Source organism: Cnephaeus nilssonii (genome assembly GCF_951640355.1).
Source record: "Cnephaeus nilssonii genome assembly, chromosome: X".
In the NCBI taxonomy this organism is placed as follows: Eukaryota; Metazoa; Chordata; class Mammalia; order Chiroptera; family Vespertilionidae; genus Cnephaeus; species Cnephaeus nilssonii.
In genome coordinates this window covers 68,484,196-68,504,206 of record NC_137071.1, presented here as the reverse complement: position 1 = coordinate 68,504,206, position 20,011 = coordinate 68,484,196, and the positions used below count along the sequence as shown (strand labels likewise).

Sequence of the window (20,011 nt, the reverse complement as noted above, 5' to 3'; positions counted from 1 at the left end):
ATTTATATGGACTGTCCAGAATAGAAAAAATCCATAGAGATAGAAAGTGGATTAGTGATTTTTCTAGGCTGGGAGGTGGGGGCGGGGAAGGAGTAATGGCGAGTGAAAACTTAATGGGTATTGGGTTTCTTTTTGGGGTGATGAAAATATTCTGGAACTAGGTAGTGGTAATGGCTGTACAACATTGTACTAAAACCACTGAATTGTATACTTTAAATGAGCAAATAGTGTGGTCTGTAAATTATATCACAATACAGTCATTATTTAAAGAATAAATCATTTCTCTTAAATAAATAACCCCTCCTCCTAACCCTTCCCTCCCTCAGAACTGCCTGGAAAAAACCTTCACCCCCAAATTCCATGCTACAGTTTGTGGTAGTATTTCTTTGCCTTCAATGCTAACTGAGATGATCATTTTAGCATATTTTTAAAAATAAAAATGCTAGGGGTGAGGGCTTCAGGGAACTCCCTTGTGTTTTGACTCCAGGCCCAGATTCCACCTATGGAGGATACTGATGAGGGAGTGGCTTAGAACAGGATAGGCAAAAGTCTTTGTCCTCAGGGAGCTTACAGGGAAAAGAGAAGGCCCAGAACATACATGAATGATTTTGCATTGGGTATCTTTTAAAGATTCTAACAGTCCAAACTCATCATTCTACAGAAGAAATCCATTCTTCCATCCTAGCTACTGATTCTTCAGGCCTTGCACATCACTTCCCACCAACTAGTGTTCTGTGACTGGACTATTAGCCACTTGCTGCACATCTCTCGCCGTCCTCTCCCCTTGGGAATGCCAGCTACCTCTTATAAATCAGCTCTGGTTGCAGTGACTTTGAAAGCTCAAACCTATCCCCAAGCCTTATATGATTCAGAGGGGTTCTGAATCCTGATAAAGATGTCAAGAGCTTTTAGACCAATTTTTTGCTCCTGCTGAGTTGAGAGTTGGAGATAGGGGTGGGTGAGGAGTCAAATTTGGGTAACCCTTTCCTACAGAACTTTGGTTCTGCATGAAGAAGAGGAAATTGACCCTTAAACACTACTTAGCAGTCAGGGGACAGGTAGCCTAGGGGGGTGACCAGTCCTTGGAAGATCAGTACTTTTAATGGGGACGGGGTTCACAGGGCCTCAGCAGTCTCCTGACTGTCAACATTTCCAGTCTTTAGTCCTATGAAGAGTAAAGGGCTGAAGTCTGGAGATTGCTAGAAAGAGGAAAGAGAGTTGGACAGATGCGGCAAATTTCAGTTTCTCCCAGCAGAGCAATGGAACAGGGAAATAAGAGACCAGAGGATTTAGTGACCTAAAGTGCCAGAGAGTCCTGGGGTTGAAAATAGAGAAGCAGGTGGGTGAGGGGGATCAGATGGTAGGGAATTTACAGATCTATACCAGCCATGGGGGAACCCAGAAAAAGTGTAACAGCAGGGGCTCTGCCTTCAAGGAGCATATGATAATTTAGTTGTGGAGTAAAAATTAATACATTTGAAATAATTTGTAATTTGGTGCTAAACTGTGGTATCGACAAAAAAAAGCACTGTAGGAACTTTGAGAAGGACAGATCATGTAGGTTGGCATCCTCTGTGAGCTGAATGGCTGGCTTAGGCAAGTGTGTGTATGAAGGGATGTTATGCCCTGGCTACAGTGGCTACATCTTTTAGAGATGAGTATGCCTGAGTCTAGCATGGTTTCCTGGAGGAAGCATGGGGGAGGAAGTTTCATTATCATCACCATTTGTCAATCACTATTGTTATCAACAAGAACTATAGTAAACGTTAATTGAGCATCGCTCCCTGAGTATACATATTTGTTGGAGGGGCAGGGAAAACACAGAAATTGTTGAAGGACTAGTACAAGATAGCATGTGCCAGTAGCAAAAAGACAGAGGGAAAAGTGAAGGTTGGGGAAGTGAGAGAAGGCTTCCACTGGAGGAGGTAGTACAGGCATATCTTGGAGATTTTGTGGGTTCAGTTCCAGACCACTGCAGTAAAGTGACTTGTAATATTTTTGTCAGTGGAGGGTCTTGCCTTCAAGCACAATAAAGTGAAGGACAACAAAACAAAGTATGCCTGTACTTGAGCTGACCCTTAAAGGAAGGGTCGGCTTTGGACTATAGAAAAAAGAGTGAAGGGGTGTGTAAATGACCTTAATAAGGCACAGAGGTGGGAGTGAACAAGGTAGGTATGATTAAGTGATACAACCTACTGGACTGGAGCAAAGGGTGTGTGGTAGGGTAAAGTGGGTAATAAAGTTGGAGAGGGAAGTACTAGTGTGGTGATTATAAAGAGTCTTGAATGGCAGACAAAAGGAGTTGTTTTGGAACAAAGGAGGAAGGCCTTGAAGATTTATATATTTGGGGAGTGATGAAGGCATAGGGAAGGAGAACAGGCTAAAGGAAAAATACTGGGATTCCACATTTTTCCTAGCTTCAGTCTTCAGTGGTAGAGTGACTAACTCATCCTATCTCAACAGACTTGAGATGAGTTTGTCACCTTACTTGAATTCCATCTTGAGAATAGGTTTCTAAAAAGCCCCCAAGAAGTTCTGCATCATATACTGTTGGTGGAGAACCTATGCCAGTTGGAAAGTCCCAAACAATCAACACTATGTGTGAGGTGTTCTCAGATAGTGTTAAGCCACCTTGTGAAACAGAAAAGAGGAAAGATCAGCCTGCTAGCCCAGCTGGTGGCACAGGTGCAGACCAAGATGGGGCAAATGTTTCAAAGGCAACACACTTTATCAGTTGATCTGTCTCTGAATCAGCCCTTGGAGAAGGAGGCAGCAATTGTAGGGATTTTAAAAACCAACACGAAAACAAGACTAAGTCTTTCATTATTTTGGTGGCTGCTACTTGGCCACTCCTCACATAGATTCTTTTTACTAACTTCCTGCAGCAAAATGAGATTGGCACAGGCACTGCTACATTTATATTACTACCAGGATGCAGATGTTTCTCTGGTTTAGAATTATGCAAAGGAAGGCATGAAAACAAAAGCTCAGTGAGGTGGGGAAGTATTGCTCTTAAGAATCCGGGCTATTTTCAGGGTTTTTTTACGACACGCCTCTTAGTTTTTATTAACAGCTCTCTTGGCTCCTCTCCAGTTTATTTAGATTTTGGCACCTCTTCAGAACCTTCCAGCCCAAGACCTGTAAGTTCATTCTAAAGTTCCTATACTGGCCTCATTTTGCAAGTGGAGAAATCGAGGCATATAATATGAGCTTTCTGTGTCTGTGGGCTAACCTGGAGTCTTGACCTTCCCCTATCATTTTCTATCTTCTCTCTGCTGCATAGAGTCTTGCCTAGAAAGGAAACGCTATGGCCCAATTGCCTCCCAGGTCTTCCCTCAACCGCACGGTGGTATTATCTGGAGGGCAATAGGACCTAGGGAAGTTCAACCCTGAGAGAGACACACCTGCCCAAGCGTGGGTTGAGCGAGTGTGGGAGCAAGCTAGTTAGGGAGGGCGGAGTAGAAGCAGGCGTCTGCTGCTTTGGGGAAGACAATAGCTGTGGCTCCCTTTGGGGTCCGGAGTCCTGGCGAGAAGTGCTTCTGAAGATTGAAGTGCTTCTGAAGATTGATCCAAGCCCCTTTTTGTCGTGCCTCTCCACACTGAGCATCCTGCCCTGGAACTCTCAAGCCGGCTTTGTTTGGCCCCAGTTGTTCCTCCCTTTTAGCCAGCCCCAGTCATCAGTGCCTTAGTTCCCGAAGCCACCGTCCTCTCACTGCTGAACTAGGACCCCTGCAGCATCCGGCAGCAGATGGCACTCAAGTTTGGCGACATCTGCCCGGCCAGGTTGGCGCCCCGCACGTCGTGCTTCACGCAAGCAAACTTTTTTTCGTGGGAAAGAAGCCCCTCCAGCTTTCTCTTAATCCTGTAGCGCGCGCGCGCGCTCTCAGCTTCTCTTCCCGAAGACTGCGCTCAGTGACAGGGTTGTGGCCTCGATCCAAGGCCCGGCTGCCTTGGGGGCGGAGCTTGTGGAATCTGAGAAGCCATCCTGAGAACCTTCGACTAAGCGTGGGTCCTGAGAGAGAACCGGGCGAGAAGGCAAGCTAAGAGCCACTCAGGCTGCGCTCCCTCTACTACCCTGGCTCAGTTCTTGGCTGATTTGAGAGGGCACACTGGTCAGGACTCCTTGAGAGGAGCTGCTGAGTGTTAGTGCTCAACTGGGCGGCTATCCTCCTGCCTGGGGGCGGGGGGGGGGGTGGCTGAGAAAGGAGGAGCCCACACGGAAACAGCTGTCCCCATGGCCCTTCAACTGCCTGGAACTGGATTTTGGACCGGGCACAAAAATGCTTGCTTTTGCCTTGTCCAAGTTTCAGAGCACGTATGTTGACAATTGGAATCCTGAGCCAATCGAGAATCAAGTTCAAAGTGGTACTCCTGGGCTCTCCATCCCAGACCTCAACAAGTCTAATTTGAGACTAGAAGAAAGGGGTCTCCTGTTCTATTAGATCTCCGTTCTGGAATTGGACTTGACAGCTCTTCTTACCAATACTTGGACTGCAGTGGCTTCAGGGTTCTCTTAGGGGATTTGGGAAGGGTTCTCTCTGAAGACCAGACCAAAACGCTCAGAACCTTGACAATGGACCGAGTTTATGAAATGCCTGAGGAGCCAAATGTGGATCCAATTTCATCTCTGGAGGAAGATGTCATCCGTGGGGCCAACCCCCGATTTACCTTTCCATTTGGCATCCTTTTCTCCACCTTTCTGTACTGTGGGGAGGCTGCATCTGCCTTGTACATGGTTAGAATCTATCGAAAGAATAGTGAAACCTACTGGATGGCATACACCTTTTCCTTCTTTATGTTTTCATCCATTATGGTCCAGTTGACACTCATTTTTGTCCACAGAGATCTGGCCAAAGACAAGCCGCTATCATTGTTTATGCATCTAATACTTTTGGGACCTGTTATCAGGTGAGTAACCTTTTAATCTCTTCCCACCTCCCCTCTTCCCCTTCCCCCCACCACTACCCCAAATTTGTCCAGAGAAAGATGAAGTTAATATTTACGAGACTGATACTGTGCCTCCAATTGATTCTCTCATTTCCTCCCACCCTTGGCTTCCCTGCCTACCATCCAAAAAATATTATCTGAAGTCTTAAATGCCACCAAGATGAACATGTGACATGTACCTATGTTCCAAAACTATGTATGGTACCATTGATACACCTAGATTAGACAAAATTTGCTATCTGGATTTGGGTTGGGAAAATTGGCAGGGACCAACTGATGTGGTCACCTTGTGCACATAGGCCATACTTAACTGAAGAGTGTGTTATTTTGACTCTGCCTTTTAGATGCTCTATAAATTGAATGAAAGTTCCTAACCCCTACACCTCATCTCACATTCAGTTTCTTTATCCTGAAGTTTTTGGGCTGGATATTTTAAGCCATCTGTGGTCATCTGGTACCCCAATTCACTGTAATTCATTTTTCTCTGCCAGCTCTTACGATTCTTGTTTATCTCTTTGTATCTTTTTGAAGTAAAGGTACATGGTTAGAAAAGGGCAAAGAAAGATGGTCCATTTGTCCATCTGGATGCTGTAGCACAATGTAGTAGCATCAAGTATTTCCATTCGATTGCCTTGAAGATACAAGAATGTGCCGTATCCCAGGGAGACAGGCATCTATGTCAGCAGTCTCATCTGGACACTATGGGATTATCCAGATAGGGAGATGTTGCAAAACTTATGAAGTCAGGAGAAAGGAATGGACCAAGTTTGTCTTGATTGCAAGAGAGTCAGAAACCTACAGTCAGCTGAGGAATATAGGTCAGAGTGCTGATGTTGTAATTTCAATGGGAAGATATCTTATCCTTGTGGAAATAAACACAGTCCAAAACTGATTAAGGATGGAACTTCCACTTTAAAAATTTAAAAATATATGTTTAAACAGGGAAGAATTGATTAGGCTCCATCAGAGCAAATATGAGATATAAACAGAAACAGTGGCCTGGAATTCAGGAGACCTGTTAGTTAGCCCTAACTGTCACTGACTAGTTGCATGGCCTTGATAAAAATCTTTCAAAATGCCTTGGCCTACAGTTTCTTCATCTGTAAAATAAGTGGGTTGTATGGGCTAGATCATGGTTCTCAAATGCTTACAGAGGCCAGGCAGGCATCATAAATTAATAAAATGGGCCATGTATGAGAAAAACAGTAGCTTCATGTGTAATGATAAATGAAAAGAAAGTTCCATGTTAAATTATGGAGAGTAGTGATGACTGTGGCAATCTGGAGTCCACATGATCTGCCTCCTTTGAAGCAGACTCTAGAGCTCCTGCCCATTGTTTCCCTGTTGAAATTCAGACCCATATTGACAGATCCCCCAACTTTTCAGGAGAAGCTCCCAAAATAGAATTTGATATGAAATACTATGATTTTAAATTTTGGCACATGACTAATAAAATAAAAACATGGTATATGCCAAACAAATCACAGCTATTGATCAGATGTGACTTAGCTGGTCTATACCTAACCTTTGGACTAGGTCAGTGGTTGGCAAACCGAGGCTCGCGAGCCACATGCGGCTCTTTGGCCCCTTGAGTGTGGCTCTTCCACAAAATACCACGTACCCTAATTAAGTTAATAACAATGTACCTACCTATATAGTTTAAGTTTAAAAAATTTGGCTCTCAAAAGAAATTTCAATTGTTGTACTGTTGATATTTGGCTCTGTAGATTAATGAGTTTGCTGACCACTGGACTAGGTAATCTAAAAAGGTCCTTTTCAGTTCTAAATCTTTGAAGTTAAGCTGTAAAAGGAAGACCTTGTCAACTTAGAAGCAAGAAATTTAGAGATGTCACTAGAGGAGCATGGAATCCATTCTTCTCTCCCTTTTCAAATGCAAGATATTTAGTTAATAGATCAAGTACTCTCAAGATGCAAATGTCAGCAAGTTCATACCAGCCCCCAGTTCTGACTTCCCCTTTTTGCTTTGTGGCCTCCCAAGCCATCTTTGATTTGGACGCCACCATATGGAGTGTTGAATACTATATTTTATTTTTGTCATTTAGCTTCCACTAGAAATGACTGGAAAGCATTTATAATATCAGTCAGTTAGCCCCACAGCATGGAAAAAACACACAATTAAAAGCTCATAAATTATATCCTCGATATGATTATTTTCAAGACAAATAACTTTTTAGGTAGATAGGAACTTGATTAGTGCTATTAGACAAATGAAGTTATTTGGAGGACCTAGCTCCCTTTAAAAAATATTTTTATTGATTTTAGAAAGAGGGGAAGGAGAGAGAGAGAGAGAGAGAGAGAGAGAGAGAGAGAGAGAGAGAGAGAGACATTGATGTGAGAGAATGTGAGAGAGAAACATTGATTGGCTGCCTCCTGCACAACCCCTACTGGCCATCGAGCATGTGCCCTGTCTGGGAATCAAACTTTTGACCTCTCGGTGCATGGGACAGTGCTCATCCAACTGAGCCACACTGGCCAGGGCTGGGTTCCTTTATATAAATGCAAAGATAACTTCTGGAAATGAAAATGTACTCTAATTTACTGAAGCTTATAAGCAAGGCAAACACCCTTACTTAAACCAGTACTAGTAAATATCCTTAAGACTAGAAGCATTAAAGAGAATGCTTTATGCAACTGCCACCCTCAAAATTTTATTCAGCAATAACATTGATAGGCTTGAGTTAAAATCTAAAACCTTTTGTTAGAAATACACTTAGGCATTTTCCCTGAATAGGAAGAGAATGTTGCTTTTTTCTTCTCTGTTCTCTCCTATCTTTTTCTCTCCTGGGTTTTAGAGTTTGTCCCTAGAAAGTGGGTGTTTTGAACTACATGCTTCAGGCTGTCATACAAGCACCAATCTCAAAGGGATCCTGTGGAGAATGGCAGCTAGCACATGTTCCTCTTGGGAGCCAAAGGCCTAGGGAGCATACTGTATACATCTCTGCTTGTCTGTGGTCTATTTTTTTTTTATTAAATTATGCTGCTATTATTATACTCTCCTCTCGTTATTTCTCACCTTGTTTTCTTTACTTTTTTTCTCACTCTTTCACTTATTCAGCAAATACCCATTTATCAATTATCCACTATGTGATAAGGGTGGTGGGCAAGATAAATATACCCCCTCCCACCCTCAGCCTATCAGAAAAGATGGCTTAATTTTCACAACTGCTCTTACTTATAATAAATAGTCCACAGTTTCCATTCATTTCAGGGTGAATAAGAGGAAGTGGTAATTCAGGTGTTTAAAAACAAGATGATCTAGTTGCTAGTCTTCTATTCATTACATCAGAACTACGAGTGACTTCTTCTTTATATGGGGGAGATAGGAGGGGTACAGTAGGAAATGTGGTCTTACTTTCAAGGGCAGCAGGCTCTCATTAGTATGTTTCCCTCTTTGTAAAGAGATAATGGAATTTATAAGGCTGCTGTTCCCAAACAGGTCCATAGGCCCCAAAAGCAACCCGTAGAGAAATCTTTTGAGATGCCCTAGGTCTGTGATGGCGAACCTATGACACGCGTGTCAGCACTGACACGCGTAGCCATTTCTGATGACACGCGGCCGCTGGTTTATTAAATACAATTATATATAACAATTATACATTTATGTTATTTAAACTATAAATATCGCGAAATAATGTTTTTTCCTCAAAGTGACACACTACCCGAGTTATGCTCAGTTTTTTGGGGAAGTTTGACACACCAAGCTCAAAAGGTTGCCCATCACTGCCCTAGGTATATAGTACATTAGGTTCTGAGTTGTCAGTCTTTTAAGTACCTTTGTTGCTAAATGGCTTTCCCATGTATGTGAGAGGTTTTCTCTAGATCCCAGTCAAAACTTGTTTGGCTGAGACACTCATAGTTGTGAGTTTTGTCTTGAAAAAGCAGAACTCAAAAGCCCCAATTATGGGGCTGAATGCTTTGAATAAGGAACACTTGACCTTAGGAACTTGAGGTGTTATGACAACCAAGACCTTTTGGAACATCATTATTCTCTCTCAACACATTGTTTACTTAATATCTTAATGTTTAAGGCACTTTCCTGCCTGTAGGCTTATTCTTAAGGTGGCAAAGAAATTCCTTAATTCCTCAAAGAGACACTTCTGAAATGGTGTTCTTAGGTTGGTGGGTAACTGACTGAAAAAGAAAAGAAAGGATTTAGATTCAAGTAACTTGCAGAAGGCACCACCAACTCTTTGACTCACAAGAAATGTGTAGAATGGGAAAGAAGGAATGGCAAAAAGTAGCACTACTTCTCTGAGTTACTCCGCCCCTCCCCCCCAAAAAAAAATACCTCCCTTTCCAGGACAGCTTTAGTTAAGTTCCCATGATGCTTTACCTCTGCAGATGTTTGGAGGCCATGATTAAGTACCTCACACTGTGGAAGAAAGAGGGGCAGGAGGAGCCCTATGTCAGCCTCACCCGAAAGAAGATGCTAATAAATGACGAGGAGGTGCTGATAGAATGGGAGGTGGGCCACTCCATCCGGACCCTGGCTATGCACCGCAATGCCTACAAGCGTATGTCACAGATCCAAGCCTTCCTGGGTTCAGTGCCCCAGCTGACCTATCAGCTCTATGTGACCCTGATCTCTGCAGAGGTCCCCCTGGGTAGAGGTGAGTAGAGTCAGGATTGGGGAGGGCTCCACTTAAATCAAGGGTCTCAGAAATCTAGAGCTGAGCTGTCTAATACACTGGCCAACAGCTTCCTGTGGCTATGAAAATGAAAAATTACATAAAAAATTTACTTTCTCAGACATACTAGCTACATTTCAATTGTTCAATAGCTATGTGTGGCTAGTGGTCACTTATTGGACAGCACATATGTTACAGAACATTTCCATCATTGTAGAAAGTTCTGGATAGCACTGGTAGATAGTCAAAGAACTTGGGAATCCAGACATCTCAGGCCTGCCACATTTCTTAGATTGAGGTAAGCTATTTAGACTAAAAATGCCACAGATAAACCCTCTCTGGGCTAGTAATAAATGTCTCAGAAGAAGCTAGTAATCCCAGCAGTCAGTAGGACATTTTCTCTAGCCTAGAGTGTTTAAATTATACTGATGATTTTTTGTTTGTTTGTTTGGTTGGTTTCTTTAGGGATGACCATATTTAAATAAGAGGTGCCCAAATGTTACTGATCATGAAGTTCCTTTTTACAGTTACATTTTCTACTCATTCCTGAATCAATCTGAGTGTGGGGAAGATAGGAATCTGTATTTTTTAATGTAGCTAATTGAGTCTGATCAGCCATATTTGGAAGCCATTGATTGAATTACTTCTCCCAACTCCAGTGGGGAGAAAGAAATGGGGTGTGGGGTGAATACTGCTGAGAGTCACACCTGATCCCATTTCTGACCTTCTCTGTGATCTTTGGAGGAAGTTACCAAAGAGATCCCTGTCTTAATTCCCCATTTGTAAAAGAGAGATCCTGAGATGAGTAAGAACTTTGGCAGAGGATGAAATGTGAATCAGTGTTTTCAAAGTTGAGATAAAGTACTGTTTATGACTTTTAATAGCCTGAGATTAGCTTTATCTGCTTGGGCTGGAGCTGCTACAGCTGTGGGTACAATTTGGTGCTGACCCTGCTTGGCAAAGCCCCATGTCTCAAATAAGTGTAAGGAGAAAAATTTCCCTCTTTTGTACTTTTCTCCATTAAGAATTGTTCACGAAGTTCTATTAGTCTTGGAGCTTTTCACATATCTAGAATGGACAATAGTGGGAGGAGAAAGAAATGATAATTCTTAAAGAAATGATAATGATAAAATTCCTGAGAATTTTGAGGGTTATCAAATCATCTAATCAAAATATGTATATGTTACAGAAGTAATACACACACAAATCAATTGACCTACAGGTAATTGTATATGCAAAGAAAAATTTATGGAAAGATATGCAAGAAACAATTTACCTCTGGGGAGTGGAAATGAGTCAGCCAACTTTTACTTTTTACTTTATACCCTTCTATATGGTTTGAAATTGTTATCATGATCTTGTTTTATTATTTTGGGTCCTTATTTAAAAACTTTTAAAGGTAATATTATTTTTATCCTTATTTTTTAATTATAAAAATCTGATAAGGTAAAGACTCAAAACCATACAGAATCCTACCTTATAATAGAGAAACATGCAAATTGACCGCACCTCTGCTATGCCCACAGCCAATCAGAGTGAACAAGATGGCAGTTAATTTGCATATGTGGGCGCTGAGCGGCCTGGGTCCAGGAAACATCCTCCGGACCCAGGCAGCTCCTAGCCTGTAGGCCCGCGCTTAGGTCCTGAGCGTCAGGGGTCCCAGAACGCCCCCTGGCCACTCAGAGCCTATGGGTGTAGGCGCCAAGCAACCTGGCGGGCGGGAACATCCCCGCGTCGCTATAGCGATGCGGGGATGTGCCTCCCCGCCCCCAGCGGCTTGCAAAGGCTCCTGTACAAAGCGGCGGTTTGGGGCCACGCCCCCAGCCAGGCGCCCAGGACCGGGGGCTGCCGCTGGCCTCGGGGGTGTGCCGAGACCCTGGTGGCCACTGCTGTGTGCTGCCCGGGGTCCTTGCAAGCCCCGAGCTTGAGGCCCATGGTCAGGCTGGCTGCTGGCCTCCCCAAGCCACTTGCAAAGGCTCCTGCACAAAGCGGCAGTTTGGGGCCACGCCCCCAGCCAGGCACCCAGGACCAGCGGCTGCTGCTGGCCTCCTGGGTTTGCCGAGACCCTAGCAGCCACCGCTGTGTGCTGCCCAGGGTCCCTGCAAGCCTCGAGCCTGGGGCCCATGGTGGGGCTGGCTGCTGGCCTTGGGGCGTTTGGAGACGGGGATGTTCCCACCCCGCCCCAGAGGCTTTCCAAGCTCCAGCACCAAGTGGCAGATTGTGTCCACGCCCCCAGCCTAGCGCCCTCCACAGGGGGATGGCTGCTGGCCTCTGGGGTGTGTGGAGACCCCCGGCAGCCACCACTGGGTGGCAGGGACACGTCCCTAGCCCAGTGGACACAACCCAGGGGCTGCATGAGCTGCAGAGGATACACCTTTTTTAAAAAAAATTTTATTGATTTTTTTTTTTTTAACAGAGAAGAGGGGAGAGGGATAGACAGTCAGAAATATCAATGAGAGAGAAACATCCATTAGCTGCCTCCTGCACACTCCCCACTGGGGATATGCCTCCAACCAAGGTACATGCCCTTAACAGGAATCAAACCTGGGACCCTTCAGTCTGCAGGCCCACGGTCTATCCACTGAGCCAAACCATTTTGAGAGTAAATACCTTTTCTGACAACTCATTGGCTAAGTTCCCTGTAGGCCACCAATTGCAGTGTTCTTGGTAATTTGGGTTATAAGAATCCAAGAAGGTAATCTAGGGTTTTTCCACCACACTCTTGAAGGAAAAAATGAAGGTCCCTTGAGGGGTCCCAGATTGGAGAGACTGCAGGCTGGGCTGAGGGACAACACCTCCCACTACCCACCTTCCCCGCCGTGCACGAATTTCGTGCACCAGGCCTCTAGTATATATAATAGAGGAGATGTAATCTCACTTCCAAAAGGTACTCTCTGTTAATCATTCAGTATATATCCTTCCAGACTTAATTTTACTATCTATAAAAATAAAAGCATAATATGCTAATTAGACTGGATGTCCTTCTGGATGACCTCCCGGACGAAGCAGAGGCTGCGAGGGAATCCCGGGTCCTGGGTGCCAGAGGGAAGCCAGTGCCGGCAGCTGGGGAAAGGAAGGCCTACTCTTACACAAATTTCGTGCATTGGGCCTCTAGTGTAAATATAAACATACATACAACATATACATGTATGTATGTTTTTGCCAAAAAGAACTATATTAAACATTCTGTTAAGCAGCGTCTTTTTTGAAATTGAGCCAGTATGTTTTTCTTTTCAATTATTTATACATACACATATAATAATAATAATGATAAATATGTAATATATATTTTTCTTATATGAATTGGACCATTCTTTCTTATTTCCCCAGTCTTCTTTTGGTAGGATTGAAGTTTGTTTCTAATTTTTCATACCAAATATTTTTCTAATTATAAACTATGCTCCACTGAACATATGTGTACTGGAATGAGACTTTGTATGATAAATCCTGAGCAGTAGAACTTCTGCGTAAAAAGATATGCGTGTTTAGAATTTTATCAGTATTGCCAAATACCACCCCCCAAAAAAGATTGTATGCATTTATATTCTCACCAACAATATATGAATGTGCCTGTTTCTTCATATCTTAAACTAAATATTATTTACTTGTATAATTATAAAATAACTTATTTTAAGATATAATTTGCATTATTTGTTATGAATGAAGCTCTACATCTTTTCATGTTTGGTCATTATGTTCTTTAAATTGCTTGTTTACATATTTTAGTCACTTTATCTAGTGGTTTGTCTTTTTATTAATTTACTAGAGGCCTGGTGCATGAAATTTGTGCATGGGTAGGGTCCCTAGACCTGGCTGGCACTCAGGGCCGATCGGGGTCTTCTGGCTGCTAGCCAGGGCCTTCCTTCCAGCTGCCAGCTGGGGCCGTCCTTCATTCTGTGCCACCCCCTGGTGGTCAGCACACGTCATAGCAAGTGATCGAACTCCTGGTCTCCCGGTCAAACTCCCAAGGGGACACTTTGGATATTAGCCTTTTATATATATAGATAAGAGCTATTTATATATTCTGGCTATTAATCTTTTATCTGCTGTTGATAAGTATATGTGTATACATGTATATGTCTTTTGTGTATATACATATATTTTAAATGTGCATTATACAGGTCATACATGTAACATGCAGCACATATGTGCAACACAAGTGTAAGATCAACACTATACTTGTATCTTCTGAAATTCTGAAGGGTTAAATGTTTATGTATTTAAATTTTTTATTGCTTTTAGATATTGTGGCTTTTTTACAAAGGCTTTTCACAACTCATATCTGATAGAGCAATTTATCCTGATCTTCCAAATAGATGATTTTCCATCAATTTGTCAACTCCCCCACCAAAAAACAAAACAAAGCAAACAATAACAATGGTAAATGAAATAACAGTTCATTGACTCTGTTATTGGAATTACATTAAATTATTTATGCTATTTTGGAAGTAATTTATATTTTTACAGGATCAATCAATTTCATATTAGAAGATGATATATTTCTCCATTTCATTAAATATTTTTAAAACACTGTTTGAGGTACAACTAATAAATGAAAACCTCTATCTATTTAATGTATACAACTTGATAAGTTTGGAGACAAGTATACCTCCATGAAATCTCACTACAATCTATGCTGTAAGTATGCAGGTCCTATAGCAAGAATAGTTTTCTTGTTACAGGTCATTCAAATTTTATAAGGCTTATTTCTAGGCGTTCTATCAGTTTTAAAACTGCTTGATTTCCAAAGTGTCCTGGTAGTGCCAAAGTAAATGCACCCACTACACTTTTGGAAATAGGGGATGATGATGATGATGATAGTAGCTAGCAGATAGCATTTACTATGTTCCAGGCATTTCTCTAAGCCCTTTACATGTAATTATTTCATTTAATCCTCACAACAATCCTATGAGATAATTATTGTTATTATCCCCATCTTCTAAATGAGGAAATAGAAGCACTGAGAGGTTAAGCAAATTCCCCAAGGTTCCATAAGTAAAAGGTAGCAAAGACTGGATTGGAATTCAGGATGTCTGCCTTTAGATCCTGTGTTTCTAACATATTACTATTCAAAGGATATAAAGGAAGCTTTTTAAAAAACTTTCTGACAATACAATCTCTTTTAAAGTTTTGTAAACAACTTTTTGGTTTAGTTTTCCTCCTATCTTCTTCTTGCTACCCCTTTTCTAATCCCCTTTTCTCTTGGAGGCATCTGCATTAGCATAGGTGATCAAATTCATTCACAGTATTATGATCTCTTTAGGCATGAGTCTATTTGTAGGAAGGCAGATGGAAGCTGTTTTTACATTTATTTGGAAGCATCAGCCTTTCCTTCTTTTATTACACTACTATGAATAAGTGAATTCTAATGAAAGGGAAAGCATCACCACACTTGGATAGATGTATGTACACTCTGACATTCCCAACTCTTGAGCATTAAGTCTCAAGGATGGGACTGAGAGTGGTTTAGAAAGCTAAGACTATATCACATAATTATGTTGCACACCTTAAACTAATACAATGTTATATATCAATTATATCTTAATAAAAATTGAAAAAATAAAAATAATAAAGCTAAGAATAGAGCTTTTAAGAAAGTCTCTCATTCCAGTCTTTGAGATTCCAACACTCTACTTAGAGCTGAAAAAGATGTAGAAAACAAATCCTTTAGGATGTCCATGGGGATGTTGTCACTTTTCCTGCAGATTATCTCACTGCTCTAGTTCCCTGGATGCAGTGTTTTCATGGGAACATAAAGCTCAAGTAGTTTTGGTTTTTGGATAAGTACCCCTCAGACCCTCTCATTCTCCTTGTGAGAACTAGATATTTCTTAGTTATCAGTATTCTTTGCTATAAAGGAACAAAAGAAAGGTGGCCATGGCGTTGTCTATAGTTAAGATTTAGTATAGCAGGTTAGGAAGTATTCTAATCCTTCAGGCCCCTCTAACATACAGTGGTATGGATGTTATAGGCTAGGAAATGGAGTTTTTATATTTTAAACCACTCTGCTGGAAGTTTGGCAATTCCTAAGGTATACCAAAACATTGGGGTGGCAAATTGCCATTGATAGTAATTAATACAAGTAACTCTAGAGTATCTCAGTGAATTGGTGGAACTGAGGTACATAGTTACTCAGTCACTTTCACAAGCTTCCCCACAGCTGAACCAAGGACTTCTAAACATAAGTATTTTAAGCTGCCTCTCTAAACTCAGAATTCTTCATTAGTTCCACAAACATTTATTGAGCACATACTATATTCTGGGCAGTGTGTTAGGCTCTGGGGATATCGCAGTAAATAAAATAAACATGGTCCCTTCTTCCCTCATGGAATTTCCAGTATACATTTTGACACATTCTTGAAGTACTCACAAACAAGATTAATTCCTTGAAGCAGAACCACACCAAGGAAAGAATTTCTATAACCAAAGGCATTCTCTGTAAATCTCTTAAGACTGGATTATTTTTTAGATAAGAGCTCTTTCTGCCTCCTTCATTGTTTGCTCAGAAGCCTGTTTCATCAGGTAGATGCTGTCTTTTATCTTTATACTAGTAGCCCATTTGCACGAAGATTCGTGCAATAGACCTTCATTCACCTGGCTGCCTGCACCAGTTTTCTGCCAGCACCAGGGACCCAGGCCTTGGCTGTGGCCACCGCCTTCTGCCTTTTTCAGGGTCAGGGCTTGGCCTCAGGCGGTGGCCTTGGGCTCGGGGGCACTCAACATCCTTGCTAAGGATCGCAGGAGCCGACCCCCAGTGGTTTCCTGCGATCCGTGCAGGCTGCCCACTGGTGCCCAAGGCCGGGAAAGCCTCCGCCCCAGGCTTTCCTGGCCTTGGGCTCGCCGCACCCAGCGTCCCTGCTACCGATCACAGGAGCCAACCCCCAGTGGTTTCCTGCGATCGATCGGTGCAGGCTCCCCGCTGGTGCCCAAGGCCCGGAAAGCCTCGGCCCCTGGGACCCCTGGGAGCGGCAGGAGGGGCCGGGCCACGCCCCCCAAGGTGGCCGATCGCCCCCCCCCCCCGGACCCCCGGGAGGGGCGGGAGGGGCCAGCCACGCCCCCCCGGGTGGCCCATCGCCTCCCGGGAGGGGCGGGAGGGGTGGGAGGGGCCCGGACACGCCCCCCTAGGTGGCCGATCACCCCAGGCACCCCCGGGAGCGGCGGCATGGGTCCGGCCACGCCCCCCCGGGGTGCCGATGGGCCCAGCCACGCCCCCCCAGGGTGCCGATCGCCCCAGGCACCCCGGGGAGCGGCGGCATGGGCCCAGCCACTGGGCACCGCCATCTTGATCTTCTCAAGGGCGGATATGCCACCTGGAGTCCCGCCCCCAGCCTCCTGCCGGCCCAATCGTGGGCATAGCGGAGGTGCGGTCAATTTGCCTGTTTCTCTATTATAAGGTAAGATGTGCTCCTCTTGTGTTAGTGACCTCTCAATGCTAGTTTTGAGATCCATTGTTTTTAAAAAGTTCATTTTGTATGTTTATCAAAATATTACAGCATATGTTCATCATGGGAAATTTAGAAAGTAGAGAAACATAGAAAAAGTATAAAAACTGATGTAACCCTTATTATGAAAATACATATATTAGTTTATTTCTTTCCATTTTCTTTCTGGGTTTGCTATTTGTTTACATAGCTATGCTCATACATGAGTTTGCTCTTAACTGGGGCCTTCAAGTCTCCTTATCATCTTTCTGGACCTCTGGTCAGAATATAAGCTTCATCAACATTGACTTAATGCCTATTTTTTGTTTCTTTTTTTCTCCTTACAGTTGTGCTAATGGTCTTTTCCCTGATATCTGTCACCTATGGGGCTACCCTCTGCAATATGTTGGCTATCCAGATCAAGTACGATGAATACAAGATTCGCCTCGGGCCACTAGAAGTTCTCTGCATCACCATCTGGAGAACATTGGAAATTACTTCCCGCCTCCTGATTTTGGTGCTCTTCTCAGCCACTTTGAAATTGAAGGCTGTACCATTCTTATTGCTCAACTTCCTGATTATCCTCTTTGAGCCTTGGGTTAAATTCTGGAGGAGTGGTGCCCAGATGCCCAATAACATTGAAAAAAATTTCAGCCAGGTTGGCACCCTTGTGGTACTGATTTCCATTACCGTACTCTATGCTGGCATCAACTTCTCTTGCTGGTCAGCGTTGCAGTTGAAGTTGGCAGACAGGGACCTTGTTGAAAAAGGTCAGAACTGGGGACATATGGGCCTGCACTATAGTGTGAGATTGGTAGAGAATGTGATCATGGTCCTGGTTTTTAAGTTCTTTGGAGTGAAAGTGCTATTGAATTACTGCCATTCCTTGATTGCCTTGCAGCTCATTATTGCTTACCTGATTTCCATTGGTTTCATGCTCCTTTTCTTTCAGTACTTGCATCCATTGCGCTCACTCTTCACCCACAACATAGTGGACTACCTCCACTGTGTCTGTTGCCACCGGCACCCTCAGGGCAGGGTTGAGAACTTGGAGCCATCATTTGATGCTGAAGCAAGGCAAAGTGTTGTCTAATTCTATCTCCTGGGTATTTGGGGACGGGTTTAAGGTGGTCAAGAACAACTGTGAAATTTAAGGAGAGGATGAGGCTCATAGCTGAATACCCACCAGAATGTTTTCTTGAGTGTTATGGTAAAATAGGTTTTATTTCTTTAAGATCGACTGTTATGTTTGGACACCAAGATAGCCACCATATATTCATAAGGGTCAGAGATAGCATTTACACTCCTCCCACTCAGGTCAGCTGTCTCGTCTCCCTATGGGATAACTTACCTCCATGCACCTTAGGCTCTCTGTGACCTTCTAGATCTGCTCATTTGTTTGAGGTGCATTACTAAGCTTTCCCGAGGCTAAGCTGAAAGCCCAGAATCCTACTAGAATATACCCTGACTGATCAGAGGATGTGACTGCTTACTATGTTTACCCTTCAGGAAACATTCTGACTAATGTGGAACATGTAAGTGTGGCTGGGGTCTTTAATTCCAACGAGAAACTCTGGTTAAGAAGAAAAAAATTCTACTATTCAAAGAGCTGCCCGCCTAATGAGTTAGCTTTCCATTAGAATTTTACTAATGATCATTCATCAAGGACCTCTCTTTTCAGCGGCCTATTGTAGGCACACTCTGAGGAGGGAGTGGAGAGTAGGAATCCTTCAGGGAATATGCCAGAATGACTCTTTTTCTCAGGGACCTGCATGGGCCTGCAGCTTGTATGTAAAGTGGAGTGGTTGAGTAAAATCTCTCACTTTGTAGCTCATTATCAGGGATTCCCTCCAACCCGTCTTTTCTGTGCTTCTGGCATTTTACTACTTGATATGAACTTCAGAGAAGGTGAACTGTAATTAAAAACGTTTCTAATGTGTGTAAGAAATGAATATTTCATTGTGTCTTCTACTGTCTTGAGTATTTTGTTGATTTGTTTTTTTAAGGGAAAGAGAATAGCTTGGATATCACCTTCATGTTGTTCGGGATTGAGATGGTGGCTGACACTCTAAGGTAGAGTGAAGGCAGAGGAGGGAAATAAGATCACAGTAAATCATGTGACATGGGATTTTATTTTCTAATTTGGAGCATATGTTTATCATTCCCATACCCCTAATGGATTAATGCAGGTCTCCCTTTCCCATGTATCTCAATGTTTACATCTCAAATCATTTGGATATTTTTATGAGGATGTCACCTGGATGCCTCTAAGGTAATGAAGGAATTGAGGTTACTATATCCACTGCCTATTGGGACCAAGAATCCCAGCAATTACCTAACTAATGCTTGCCCCTCACAGATCAGGAAGGTGAGAACTCACTAGTAGCATGTACTAGTACCACAATTGCTGTGAGGAGCTATGAATATTCCAACCTAAGACTTCTCATTCCCATCCAATTTTACTCTTGGAATTGTGCTAAGAATTTATCTTTAACCATTTCCCTTCCTCTTATTCAGTCAGGACATGTTGTAGGAGCTCCCTCTTCTAAGTAAGTAGCAGAGCTGTTAGCCAGAATTGTCCTATTTTCTGGAATATCTAGTGTGGTTTTCACATCTTCAACCACTGTTGGTAGCTAAAAGGATTGGAAAATACTTAATTTGGGGGGGCTGAAGTGACTTGCTTTGGAGCAGTGGAGATTTCCTTTTCCAACCCAACTCCCTCAGTCCATCTTTCATGATGAAGAAGAGACTTAGATGGTCATAAAAAGCTCGCACTGCTGTCTTCTATGTGATTCAAGGTGAATTTGAAAGAAATAATCTATCAGCCCTACAGAAGAACATACTGCCTTTTTGGAATTCTAACAAGAATTTCTACCCAGTGGTTAATATGTCCTATATTAAAAGCAGAAGCACTGTGGAACTATAATTTGGTCCATAAAAGCCATGTGAATCAACTACTTAAAGGGTGTGTGCTATGGGAACATAGAGAGAGAC

At 42.9% G+C, this 20,011-nt stretch overlaps 1 protein-coding gene across 1 annotated transcript; it reads left to right on the top strand.

The window, feature by feature from the left end:
- Window positions 1-4,264: 4,264 nt before the first annotated feature.
- On the top strand, window positions 4,265-19,017 carry XKRX (XK related X-linked). The gene is made up of 3 exons (XM_079766038.1): window positions 4,265-4,908; window positions 9,310-9,578; window positions 17,365-19,017. Exons 1-3 carry the CDS (start codon window positions 4,574-4,576, stop codon window positions 18,108-18,110), a joined length of 1,350 nt encoding a protein of 449 aa, XP_079622164.1. The 5' UTR covers window positions 4,265-4,573; the 3' UTR covers window positions 18,111-19,017.
- Window positions 19,018-20,011: the final 994 nt, after the last annotated feature.